Genomic DNA, 13,308 nt, shown 5'->3' on the forward strand with positions numbered 1-13,308 from the left:
GTGGGCTCTGTCACCTCCCGCTGCGGTATCGGGATATTTCAATAAATTGGAAATTGAATTATAAGGCGTATACCGAAATCATAAAACGGAAAAGAATTACTGAAATGAACGTCCTGACATAGTTAGTAGTAGAAATATAAGGATATTCGTTTACGTAAGTTTGTGAAAGCGTGATCCTACGAGAGATACGACTGCAAGACGAAGAATTACAAATCAAAGTAATATTACGTGTAAAGAAGGAAAGGGAAATAAACAACGGTGGCATCGTAAATCCGGACATATAAGACTGGTTCTACTACCCGTGTCCACCTTCCCGATCCAAAAGCCCTGTCAATAAGTAGTAAGATAAGCTACCTTCCATCCGATGTATCACGGTCAATTGCCCAGTAGCCAGTCGGTACCCTATCCAATTGTATTATAATATCACGCCCCCCCCCCCCCCCCCCCCCCCCCCCCCCCCCCTTCGGAAGCAAGGTTTAACCCTAAAACCGAAAGAAGAGAAATAGTAAAACGAATAAGAGGCAATTAATCACTAGTTATATGAAAAAAGAGTTGAATAAAGTCGAAGCCAAATGTTGCAACCTTATATATAATCTAATTGTATCGTAATCCTTAAGTATAACCTCCCCCCCCCCCCCCCCCAATTGTATTCGAACAGGTTACTTTCCCAATAGAGGCTAAATGCCATTAGGTCCTAGTATGTATTCGTCAATAATTTAGACTATTGTTCAATACTAGTATACTACGCAACCAAATTCATCAGCCATTAATTACTAATACTTTAACTTTTTTCATTAACTCCTACTTTTTTCCTTTTAATTTGCTCAATCCTTCTACCGTTGCCCCTTCCTCCGGTTTAATATTATCCTTGTGATCTTTCGCAATGGCGATATTTTATATTACTTTTCACTATATTTATAGTTGTTTCGGCGGCCCGGATTGATTTAAATCAATTTTACAATAAAGTTGCAATTTTCTTTTTGTATTTTTAAAATTGCTTATTTCATACTATTCTAAGTCCAGGTCCTATCCTTTCCAAAATACTTGATACTTCAATTAGTTATATACTAATTTATTTATCATAATGTCTTCAGCTCATATTTCTTTTTTTTTATTAATAATTTCCCCTTTTGGAATTACTTTATTCTATTTCAATACGGGGTTTGCTGAGTCCATTTTAAATTTACTTTTATAGAAGATTTGTGACTCTCTTCAAATATTAGGTAATTTAAATATAACAAAACATTTTTTTGTACCTGCAATGAAGTAAAGGATTCTTATTTGCAGAAAATTAAGTTTATTGCTTAGGCAGTCCGTTGAAGACCTTATTCCCTATCATAAAGCTTGGCTATTCATAGTAGTAGTTTGCTTATTTTGTTTACTTTTCCTAGATTCGGGTAACTCCCATTTTTTGGCAAATTCCTATACTTTTTTCAATCATTGCGTTAGTTTCCTTTCATTCTCGCGGGGTACTCCGCATGTCCAGTACTGGAACGCCTCGGGGGGGGGGGGGGGGGGTGGTTGAAACGCTCGTGATAGGAGTGAAAGTCCCAGTGGCCCGGTCGTTCTCCTACCCACCTCGCTAGGTATTTGCGTGGTAGTCCGAGGTATGGGTTTTGTCCTTGTACCATGGTTGGTCCGCAAGGCTGTGCGGTTTTTTGCTGGCCCAGTATAGCTCTGGGTCGGATTCGGGCGGCAGGGTCCATATAACAGAAGAATTTTTAGCGCTAAGACGGCTACAGGGGAACTAAGCCGCTTTAAGAATATTTATTACAATTTACCCTACAAGTAACGAGACATAGCAGCAAAGAATTGGTAAATAGCGACCGGAGAGTGGATCCCGCGTCGCTTGTACGATATAAGTATTGAAGACTGGGTTCGTACGTATGTATCTAGGTCTATCTCTTTTCCTTCCTATTTGAAATTTTCTGTTATAGGTGGAATCCTAGCTTTGCCTTTGATTTCCCATTCCGTGCCCTTGCAGGTAGTGGATATTATTTTCGAACTTACGAGTACTTTTATTAATCGTCATTAGTAACAACGGTTCAACACTATCGCTATATTCGTTATACAATATTGTACAGGGGGTAAAAGACCCTTACAAATCAATTTCCCTTATTGGGGTTCATTTTGGAGCACCCTTCGACTAGAAATCGGCGTTCCTAGTTTCAGCGCCGTTAACTATAAACTTCCAGCAAGTAATGGCAAAATTATTGTAATAATATATCAGATAATAGTAATAACCATAAGATCATGAACGTAATATACCAAGTTAAGTATATTTGTATAATTAGTATTAATTGGCAATGTAAGTTCGCTATTAAATTGAGGCAATTAAATATAATACTTGCTCCCTTGGATAACAGTGGGCGCTTTACTTTCTTCCTTATGTATTTCCGGCTCCGCCCAAGGACATTCTATATTCATAATTATAATTTGAATTAGGGCATTTAGCAGTATACAAGATAATATCAAAGTCTTTAAATTATAAACTGGCTAATTATCAAACAGATTGAATTGACAAACTTTTTAAAATGGGTGTGACGAACGGCAGTCTGATCCGCCTAAGTAGGATAGCTGAAGGTAGATAACTATCAGTAGACGTTCCGTGAAGCGAAAAGGTTCACAACAAGTATGGTAGCGTTATACTGGTCTTTGTGATAATGATCAATTGACTACTGTTGAACTATCTGACAATCTGAGTTCTCCAGTCGTCCCTTTATACTCCTCGCCCTCTGCGAGATATCTGTCTCTGGATGTTCACGTAGACGTGAACCCCTAGTTTGTGGTGATGAGTTCGCGAGCTCACTTCGTGAGCCTGGCTCCCTTCCCTGCCTCCTGAGCCTTTCCGTCCTTGGGGTTGCACAGTCTAGCCCTTCTGGGTTAGTTGTGCTACCAGCGCTCTGGTTGGCCCGTGTGTTCTCTTTAAGTTCGTAACACGATGCGTCCCCTCCCTAGCCGACGTCCTCGACGGCTTGTTGGGCTTCTCACATACTCTGTCCGTTCTTATTTTTCATTATCTCCCATCGCTATTCTAGTTACCGTAAGTTCTCTTCCCTTCCATCCCTCATCATATCGTCCTCACGTGTCCAGAAGCGTCCGTCTAAGTTGGCGTCCAAGCGACGGACATTACTCTCTAACATCAAAAAGTTTGGAGCCATCGTGATGCCTTGCTCATACTGCGCCGAACGTAACCTCTCGTGCAGGAAGCTTTCCGACGATGCAAAGTGCAGCAAGTGCGTTCGTTGTGCGCGCCCTTGTGAAGAGTTCAACACGGATGCTGGGCGTAGGTCTTCGGTCTTTGGAGTTTTGTTAGTTTTCCTGACCTTTTAGCAGTAGCGCGTGTTTCTGCAGCGCATGACCGGGTGATACAAATGAGGGCTGCCCTTTTGCGGGAGATCGACGAGTGGTCGCGGAGTATTGACGAGAATCTGAAACAACTTGGTGCGCAATCGAAGGATCTGAAAGCGCAGGTGGCGCATTTGTCTGGTTTGGAACGGCAGCAACAGGACTTGGCCTCGCAGGATCGCGAGTTGTCCTTACGTAGTATGGCGGAGTTGGAGGCTTTGGAGGAGCAAGAGAGGACCACCGGGGAAGAGCCTGAACCCTTGGAGGATCAGCTAGTTTTGGAGGCTACTTCCTCGGTCCTGGTACTGGACGTCGATTGGTCTTCCTTCGACATGTCGGCCTTCCCTTCTGATTGGCTGGAAAGTCCCTCTCCCTCGGCCGGTCCAGGTTTCTTCGGTGAAATTCCTCCACCTTCTCAGGGCAACTGAAATTCTTAACGGGTTCCCATGTATTATCTTTGGGACCAAATCCTTCCCACTTGATGAGGTACTCCAACTTCCCTGCCTCGATTCTTGAATCCAAGATTAGCTCCACATCCCATTCTTCTTTCTCGTTTTTGACGCTAACGTTGTTGTGGATTTTAGCGTTCTTGGGTGCTGGTTCCAATTGCGAGACGTGGAATGAGTGCAATCTTAGTTTCATAGCGTCAGGAATGTCCAACTGGAATACTACGTCTGAGATTTTCTTAATCCTGAAAGGTCCTACTCGTCGATCGTCGAGTTTTTTGCTGGGTCGCTTCGTCCTAAGATTTTTAGTGGATAAAAGGACTTTATCCCCCTCCTCAAAGCGAGGTCCCTCGAGCATTTTCTGGTTGTAGTAGCAACCCATTTTCTGGCGCACGAATTCCAACTCGGTTTTGAGTTTGTCGTGAAGCATATGCAGCTTTTGGGCCTTGACTGAGGCTCTAGGAACGTTTGAGTCTGGGCCTTCCAGTAGTTCCATCTCGTATTTGTAGTTTGCAAATGAATGAATGAATGAATTTTTTGACAACGTTCTACCAATACTAGATAATAATTCGTGCCCGCGACGGCGGCTGAGCATAGGTACATAAGTGCGACAAAAAAGCCTCTTAGGTCAGGCGCGGCGCTCGCATGGCCGTGGGCTGGAAAAACCCTAATCCTTGCTGTGTGTTTCCACCTTTATTCCAGGCCTCCTGACCCCGGGAGACCAAGCACCTCTGCGAATGGCAGTGGCTCGTCGTCCGGGTCGGGGGTTTCGGCTCTCGCCACCCTTATCCCCTGGTAGCCTCCTCCTCCTAATACCTGGACGTGTGTGTATCCCTCGTCCTTGAGGGCTTGAATCCTTGTGAGAAATGTTGCGTAGCTTGTGCCGAAGGCCTTCGGCGTGTCTTCTGCCGCATTCGGGTTGCAGTAGGTGACTAGTGGGCATACGAAAAAGTGACCTTTGTAGTTTGCGAAGAAAGGTGTTACCTTCGTGGTCACTGTAGGTGCGGTATTGTATGCCAATTGTGCCGTGGGTAGTAGTTCTACCCAATTGCTTTGTTCGAAGTTGACATAATTCCTTTAATATTGTTCCACGATCTTGTTTATCCTTTCGGTCTGTCCATCCGTCTGGTGGTGATAGGCTGTTGACAGCTTGCTCTTGGTACCAAGCTTGGCCATCAATGCTTGCCAGAATTTGGATACAAATATGGTGTATCTATCTGTGATCCATTCCTTCGGGCATCCGTGTACCAAAGTAATGTTCCAATAAATCACGTCTACGAGTCTCTCCGCTGACCATGTTTCCTGGTATGGTAGGAAATAACTCCATTTGGTCAGTCTATTCACTACTACTAAGATGCTGTCGTACGCGACTCCTGTGGCGGTGTCGGTAGATAGTGGTAACTTGGTGATGAAGTCCATCGTTACCGAGTTCCACGGTCATTCTGCGACTTCCAGGGGTTCGAGAAATCCGTATAACTTGTTTCTTGCAACCCTGGCTCTGCTACATTGCTCGCCGGCCTGCAATGTTCGAGCCACTTCGTCGCTCATTTTGGGGAAGTCGTAGTGTTGCCGTATCCTAGCTATAGTCTTTGCGATACCCATATGTCCTCCGATCTTGGACGCGTGGATATTCTTGATGAGAGCTTTTTGTTGCTCCAGCCATACGTAGGCCTTGTTATGTGGGTCCATGAGCTCACACCACCATTGTATTTAGCCCTCCACATTTCTTTTCCTTTCTTGTCTCCTGAGCTTAACACAATCAACACACTTCTTGTGCCCACGAGTCCAAGAGGTTATGAGCCCTCAGCATGCGATCGCATCGTATTGCATCGCTGCGCGCAGCTATCACGAGTATTGGGAACCCAGAGAAGAGATAAACAACGAGCGATGTCACCGAGCGCGAGTCCCCCAGAGAACCCCAGAGAACCCCGCGTTGTCCCAACACCGAGTGCGCATCGCTTTAGCGACCAGAGAGCTTCGGCACTGTTGTCAAGCGACAAGAGATTAGAGATTTTATTCAAGACCAGATATTGTCAAGCGACAACGAGATCTAGAGAACAGAAACCGTTATACGACTTCAATGAAGATTGTCGGTAATTCGAGACACGCACAGTCCCTGAGATTCCTATCAAGTCAGAAACAGAGAACACAACCTATGCGAGTACAAACAACTACCTCTTTATTCGAAACAACGAGAATTCCGGCGCCATCTCTTTCAACGCCGCCACTTTGATTCCCTTGAAGGGCGAATCCAACCTTGACGCCTGGGCGCGCGCACTGAAGGTTGAGCTTGCCTCCCAAGGCCTGAAACCATACGTCACCAAGAGTATTCCAGAGCCCAAAGTTAACGACAAAACCAAGGATGAAGACGAGAAGCGCCTTCGCCAGTGGATGATGGATCGCGCTAAGGCGATGTCTATTATTCACTCTACCATTCGCGACAAGAAGGTCCAGAACGTTCTGTCTATCAACGGCTGGGACGAGGATAACGACGACCCAAAGTATCCATTCGATTTCATCAAGAACAGCATTTCCAGTGTCACCAATGAGGCCAAGAGCGATGTTCTCGACGAGTACCAGACCATCAAGTGTGCCTCCTTCGCTACCTTGGAGGCCTTTCTCATGCGCTGTCATTCATTCATTCATGCGCTGGCAGTCTCTTCGCAAGCGTGTCAAGGACGTCGGCTACAAGATCGACGACACTGTCGAGCTTACCAACCTTTTCAATGCGGTGAAACACTCCTTTCCCAACGAGGCTTTATTGTGGGCCGCTGACATGAACAAGAACGAATTGACTACCATAACCTTCCTGGCGAGGCTCTCTACCCTGGCCAACACTCAGAAGAACTATACCAATATGGTTGCCGCGAAGGTCGAGGTTAAGACGAAGGATTCCACGAAGGAGGTTAAGACTGAGACCAACGGAGATGAGCGTGTCGCCTGTGACGTCTGGCAAGAAGATCTACAAGAATTTGAAACATTTTCCATGTGGCCATCATCGCGTTCCCGGCACTCCCGACTGCTGGTGGTGCGATCTCTACAAGGCTCCTGATACCTGGATCAACAAGAAGAAGGCGATCGGTTGGCTCAAGAACACCGGAACCACGGCCGCCATCGCGGGCAACAACAGCAACATCAACAACCCGCCTACGATCGCTGGCGTCAACTCCAACCTGATCTTTGGCCTGGGAGGACTGTCGTTTGACGAAGATCTTGAGGAGGATTTTTACTAGAGCTCCTGACAGGTGTAGAACCTATTCAGACAGATAGCGTTCAATATAACTTCGTCAAAGTCCAACAAACTCCCGAGGCAACAAATGTGAATAGAGATACCGTGCTATTCGATAGCGGATGTGGATCCAATATCTTCAACGATGTGAAATGGTTTACAGAGTTACAGCCACTCTCACGATCAATCAGTCACCAAGTCGGTAACGGCCAGATAACTAAATCATATCATATGGGTCTCGTGGAACTGAGTCTCCCCACCATATCTGGCAAATAGATTACGGTCGAGATCAGAGATGCGATTTTATCGCCATCAACACCAGTCAACCTTCCCACGACAACCGGGTTACTGAATGGTGGAATGGTTTGGTCCATGGAGACGAACAAGATCAAATTCAATAAGGGAAAATACATGGGAGAAGAGATACAATGCAACTGGATAGCCAACCTTCCAATCTTACCGACAATGGCACCGAGAGATATCGACGAGAGATATCAGGCCCAAGCACCAAGGCTTGCCTTATTAGCGTCTATCAACTACGATACGATGCATAAACGACTAATGCATGCAGGAAAAGAACAAGTCATAAAGGCTTGCCGTGACGCGGGTATTACCCTGTCAAATATCGGAAAAACGAATTGTGATGCGTGCCTTCGAAGTAAGGGAACCGGCATTGTCTACAAGGTGTCAAATCCAGTTGCGACGAGACCACTTGAGTGCGTAAGGATCGATACGTGGAGCCACAACGTTGCAGGTCACATGGGGATTAAGCACGTCGTGCACTTTGTCTGCATGGTATCCGGTTTTCACTGGGTAAAGATGATAAGACAGAAGAGCGAGGGGTTGATAGCCATTAAGGAATGGAAGAGATGGGTTGAACTCCAGACCGGCCTGAAGGTAAAGGTTCTGGGGATGGATGGAGGCACAGAGTTTGGCTTTGGTACGAAGGAGTTCCATAACAGTGAAATCATGGCTTGAGGACGACAAAAAGGGGTTGAAGTCATAAAGACACCACCACACACCCCGTGGATGAATGGCGCACCAGAAAGAGTAGGAAGAGCGATGATGGAAAAATCAAGAGCGACAATAATCGAGCACGACACCCCTATCGTACTATGGCCTTTGGTCGTCGATGCGGTAGTCAGGGTCATGAACATACTTCCAACAAAATCCAACAAAGAGTACATCAGTCCTCATGAAGTTCTCAGCAGAGCAGCAGGCATCCCGAATCCGAAGCCCAGTATCCATCATTTCCGAACGTATTATTGCACGGCATATTACCATATCAAGAAAGAAAGAAGGGTACAAGGCGACAAATGGGCGGAGCATTCGAGACGAGGCCACTTCGTTGGTTATGCAGACTTGAATGGGAGGATCTTCTACATCTGGGACCCAGAATATCAACAACTGGTCAAAGCGAGTGCCGTAAGGTTCCTTGAAGATTCATCTATGAATGAATGAATTTTTCTACTACGTTCTACCAATACTAGATAATAAGTCGTGCCCGCGACGGCGGCTGGGCATAGGTACATAAGTGCGGGAAAAAAAAGCTTCTTAGGTCAGGCGCTCGCGTGGCCGTGGGCTGGAAAAACCCTAATCCTTTCTGTATGTAGTCAGTCAGAAGAGGAGAGGGCCGTCAAGCATAGTGTATTCTTCTCAGACCAGTCGATGGAGGAGGTGGATAAGGTTCTGCAGAGCAAAAAGGAAGTCTGGATTACAGCAAAACGTCCCAAACCCGAGGAGCTGATAAATGGACCAAGTGTTACGCCTGAGCCACATGGGTGGGTGACACAGAGGAGTCAAGGAAAAGAGAAAGCGGTTACCATGACGGATCAACAACAGGAGGAACACACGATTGATTCAATCTTAGGCCTTACCCCGACAAAACATATCTCAACACTTCCAACACCATCACCAAGTGTAATGCCAGCGCCAGAATTAGCTCAACAACCATCTCCAACAATAACAACACTACCTACGATACAAGAAGAACCCAAATCACCATCCCCGGCCCCATCGAAAACATCAGCAGAAACAACTTCCTCCGAGGAGGAGTCAACCCCGTCACCAGGCCCAACTCAACAACCTCTGGGTCCGGACCGAACCCCTCTAGGTTCGCGGGCTTCAACTCTAGGCCCGACATCAATTCCTCTAGGATCGTCGAGACAAATCCAGGGTCCGAGGGAACAACAGAGCGTTCCGAGGTTGGAACTACAAGAACCCGGAACACAACCCCGAGTGTCCTGAAAAGCAACCCCGCAATATGCGAACCAAGATGTGATGACCTCAACTGAGCAAGACCAAGAGGATAACTTCCAGTCTTTCGATGACGATGACGACTTTGAGCCATTCGATAACTTGCCCTATATTAACCCTCATGATCTTGACGAAGAAGACCCTATCCCACCGAGGCAAAACCAGATCAGATCAGCATTCTCATCCCCAGATCCACTCCAGGATACTCCGTCAAAACCACCAAGAATCACGCAACAACTAAAAGTAACGACGGACTGAGAATCAGCACCCACGGAGCTAGAACACGCGACAACGGAGTCGGAGAAGGCGTTGCCGGAGTCGGAAGGGGGGCTGTCAGCAGAGAAAGAACCGACAACGGACCAATCTACCGCATCTGCGGGGGCGGAGGTGACAAGAACGGGGAGACCGAGACGCCAGGCGGCACCGCAACCGGGTACGCTAACCGAAAAGCAAATTGTCGTCGACAGCAACAACAAACCCACTAGTGAACTCCCTATCTTTTACCATGGTCTTCCAGAGAGGGGAGTGATTCTTGACAAAGGGGAGACCCTGTGTTTGACGGCGGTTAAGGTGATGATGCATGATCTTGAGACTCATTTATCCTCCATTCCAAAGAACTACCGCCAAGCAAAGAAACGCGAAAACTTCGAGATATACTGGAAGCCGGCTATGGAGAAGCAGTTGGCAGCATTGGAGGAGAGGGGTGTTTATGGTCTGGTTCCTTTTGAACCAGGCATGGAAGAAGTCCTCCCTGGGAAATGGGTTTATGGTGAGAAAGAAAATCTGGACTTGAAGACAATGGACCCAAGGGCACGATGGGTGGCTTGTGGCAACTTTGAGCAAGGCTCATGGGATATTGAAGATGTCTACTCGGCTGTGGCAAACGCAGCGAGCGTAAAGATCTTCCTTGCACCATGGCAGTCCTGGACCTCGAGTGCCATCAGTTTGACTTCAATACGGCGTTATTAAACGCCCCCATACCTGCAGAAAAGCGGTATTACGTGGAGCAACCGACTGGTTTGGAAAAAGGACCAAGGGGGTGTAAATCGCTTGGTTTGCCTACTAAGAAGAGCTCTGTATGAATTGACAGCCAGTCCTCTTTATTGGTTTAATATCTTATTGCCCATCTTGAGAGGATTGGGCTTTGAACCAGTGAACTCGGATACTTGCAGAGTTTACCAACCTTGTTCCAACAGCCAAGTCACTTCAGTGGATCGCACATGTGATGGAGGAACTGGGATACGGCCAACCGCCTTTGAAAATCCTTTACACGGACAGCAAGAACGCCAGGGACCGGGTGTTGAATCGAAACAATGCTGGTCGTAACCGATGTATAGATGTACGGTTCAAATGGATCATGGAACAGGTGGAAGCAAAAGAGGTCGACATTTTACATATCAAGGGCGAGGATATGATTGCGGATGGATTGACAAAACCACTGAAAGCGGACAAGCACGCAAGATTCGTAGGATTGCTGGGATTGGAGGAGAAGGAGATTCCATGGATGAAGGCTCGAAAGAAGGTTATAACCATGGGTTGATCCCAACACCATGGGAGTCTGTTTGTTTACATGATGATGGACCCCTGAGAGCTGTTTCGGGCTACGGGGGCGTGTTGTGGTGGGGCCTGTCCCACCTCTGCCATTCGCTGGCCTTGTTATGTGGGTCCATGAGCTCACACCACCATTGTATTTAGCCCTCCACATTTCTTTTCCTTTCTTGTCTTCTGAGCTTAACACAATCAACTCACTTCTTGTGCCCACGAGCCCAAGACAACCTCATTGTATAGAAATATGGTGATAGTCGATGGTGGATCTGCATCAAATATCTTCAACGATGTCAAATGGTTTGCAGAACTGTACCCTTTACCAAGGTCAGTGAGTCATCAAGTGGGTAACGGCCAGTGACCTAGGTCTTATCATATTGGGGTGGTTGAGTTGAAGCTCCCCACAACAACAGGAGACTACATCTTGGCCCAAATCAAGGATGCGATATACTCCCCATCAACGCCAGTGACGACAACAGGTCTTGTTGACAGCGACATGATCTGGGATATGGGAACGAATAAGATTACATTCAACAAAGGGTGTTATCAGGGACAACAGGTACAATGCCACTGGGTGAATAATCTTCCTGTCCTACCAGTTTTACTACCAGAAGAGATTGATCAGAAGTACCGTCGTCAAGCACCTGGCCTGGCCTTGATGGCTACGGTAAGCTACGACATAATGCATGGCCGACTGATGCATGCGGGAAAAGACTAAGCCTTGAAGGCTTGTAAGAATGCCGGTATAAAACTGGCTAATGCTGGAGCTTTAAAGAACGAGTGCGACGCGCTGAAGCAACTCACCAAAGCAAGTGCGGTGAGGTTCCTGGAGACATCTCCACAAGAAAGCCAAGAAGAAGAAAAGCTTGACCACGCGGTTGTCTTCTCAGATCAATCTGTTGAGCAGGTGGAGGAGGTGCTGCAAAGCAAGAAGAAGGTGTGGACAACGATTACTGACAGCCAGCCAAAGGAGCCACGAACGGCTCAACCAGAAGACTCAACACCGGAAGTAATACTGGGCATTACTAAATCCAACGCCACAATTACTACCCTCCCCACGCCATCACCAAGTACTATGCCGGCACCAGCCACCCAGAACACGACTCCCCTCCCCGATGCCCCGATAACATCATCTCTGAGCCCGACGAGCCCATCCCTAAAATCGACAACCCCTTCTATAAAACCAACCAGTTCACCTGTAAAACCCATCAAACCCAGTAGTGGGACCGGAGGGCACGTCACCCGGAGAGGATTCGAATACGCCTACACCGACAAAAGAAATAATGCGGGAGCTATGGCAGTCAACACCACGGGGACCAGTAACAACAGACGAATCTAATATCCTGCAATCTATTGAGCGAGATGAAGGGGAGGGGGACCTATCATTTCAATTTTTTCACAATGATCAAGATATACTGCAACCATTTAACAACAATGGGGATAGCGATGGTGAGGAAAAGGATGAGGAGCACGAGGAAGACCTGCCTTTCGACGAGTCGTTTGTGAACTCGTCTTTTGTTGACCCTCACGATATTGAGAAAGAGAAACCCGGCACCGGAGGTTCTGGCAGAGGCACCAAACCAAGCCCTAACAACGACAGCCTCTGGCAGACCCCGGAGACGAGCAGCACCAACATCAGCAGATATGACCAATAAAATGAGGGTAATTGAAAGTAACCGCGCGGTTCAGAGGGATGAACACGGCAATCCAGTGGTTCCCTCTTTCTACTTTGACTTACAAGAAAGAGGGGTTATTCAACAAAGCATTGAGCTGCTGTGTTTGACGGTGATTAAGGTGATACATGATCTCGAAACTTCCCAAAATGTTCCTAAGAACTACAATCAAGCCAAAAAGCGACCAAACTTCGAAGAATACTGGAAACCTGCTATGAGGAAGCAGGTTCAAGCTCTGGAGGACAGGGGAGTCTACGACCTGGTCCCAGTTACCCCAGATATGACGGTCTTGCCGGGAAAGTGGGTTTTTGATGAGAAAGAAAAGCTAGAATTGAGAACGAAGGAGGCCAGAGCTAGATGGGTGGCGTGTGGTGACTTTGAACAAGGCTCTTGGGACACAGAGGAAGTCTATGCTGCGGTGGCCAACGCTGCAAGCGTTAAGGTATTTCTGGCTATTAAGGGGGTTATGGATCTGGATCGTCACCAGTTTGACTTCAATGCTGCGTTCTTGAACGCCCTGATTCCTTCAGAAAAAAAAGTATTACGTTGAACAACCAACAGGACTGGAGAACGGACCATGGGAGAAACGGAACAGACGGGTCTGCCTGCTTCGAAGAGCACTGTATTGCCTCAGGAGGAGTCCACTTTTTTTGGTTTCAAACACTCCTGCCCATTCTGAAAAGTCTGGGTTTTGAGCCAGTCAGCGACGATACTTGCCTATTCAACAACACAAAGCTGGTGGCGAGAGCGGAAACCCCTGACCCGGACGACGAGCCACTGCCATTCGCAGAGGTGCTTGGTCTTCCGGGGT

General features: G+C 47.1%; 3 protein-coding genes across 3 annotated transcripts; all 3 read left to right on the plus strand.

The window, feature by feature from the left end:
- Window positions 1-2,724: 2,724 nt before the first annotated feature.
- Window positions 2,725-3,776, plus strand: SMAC4_09667 (uncharacterized protein; the record flags this gene model as incomplete). Its single annotated transcript, XM_003342821.2, has 1 exon — window positions 2,725-3,776. Exon 1 carries the CDS (start codon window positions 3,375-3,377, stop codon window positions 3,774-3,776), a length of 402 nt encoding a protein of 133 aa, XP_003342869.1. The 5' UTR covers window positions 2,725-3,374.
- Window positions 3,777-6,185: 2,409 nt separating this feature from the next.
- Window positions 6,186-6,569, plus strand: SMAC4_13067 (uncharacterized protein; the record flags this gene model as incomplete). The annotated part of the gene is made up of 1 exon (XM_066091247.1): window positions 6,186-6,569. One exon carries the CDS (start codon window positions 6,186-6,188, stop codon window positions 6,567-6,569), a length of 384 nt encoding a protein of 127 aa, XP_065945645.1.
- A 1,603-nt stretch (window positions 6,570-8,172) lies between these two features.
- On the plus strand, window positions 8,173-8,484 carry SMAC4_13068 (uncharacterized protein; the record flags this gene model as incomplete). Its single annotated transcript, XM_066091248.1, has 1 exon — window positions 8,173-8,484. The coding sequence occupies one exon, from the start codon at window positions 8,173-8,175 to the stop codon at window positions 8,482-8,484; it is 312 nt and encodes a 103-aa protein (XP_065945646.1).
- Window positions 8,485-13,308: the final 4,824 nt, after the last annotated feature.

The sequence above is a fragment of the Sordaria macrospora genome, chromosome 1, assembly GCF_033870435.1.
Source record: "Sordaria macrospora chromosome 1, complete sequence".
In the NCBI taxonomy this organism is placed as follows: Eukaryota; Fungi; Ascomycota; class Sordariomycetes; order Sordariales; family Sordariaceae; genus Sordaria; species Sordaria macrospora.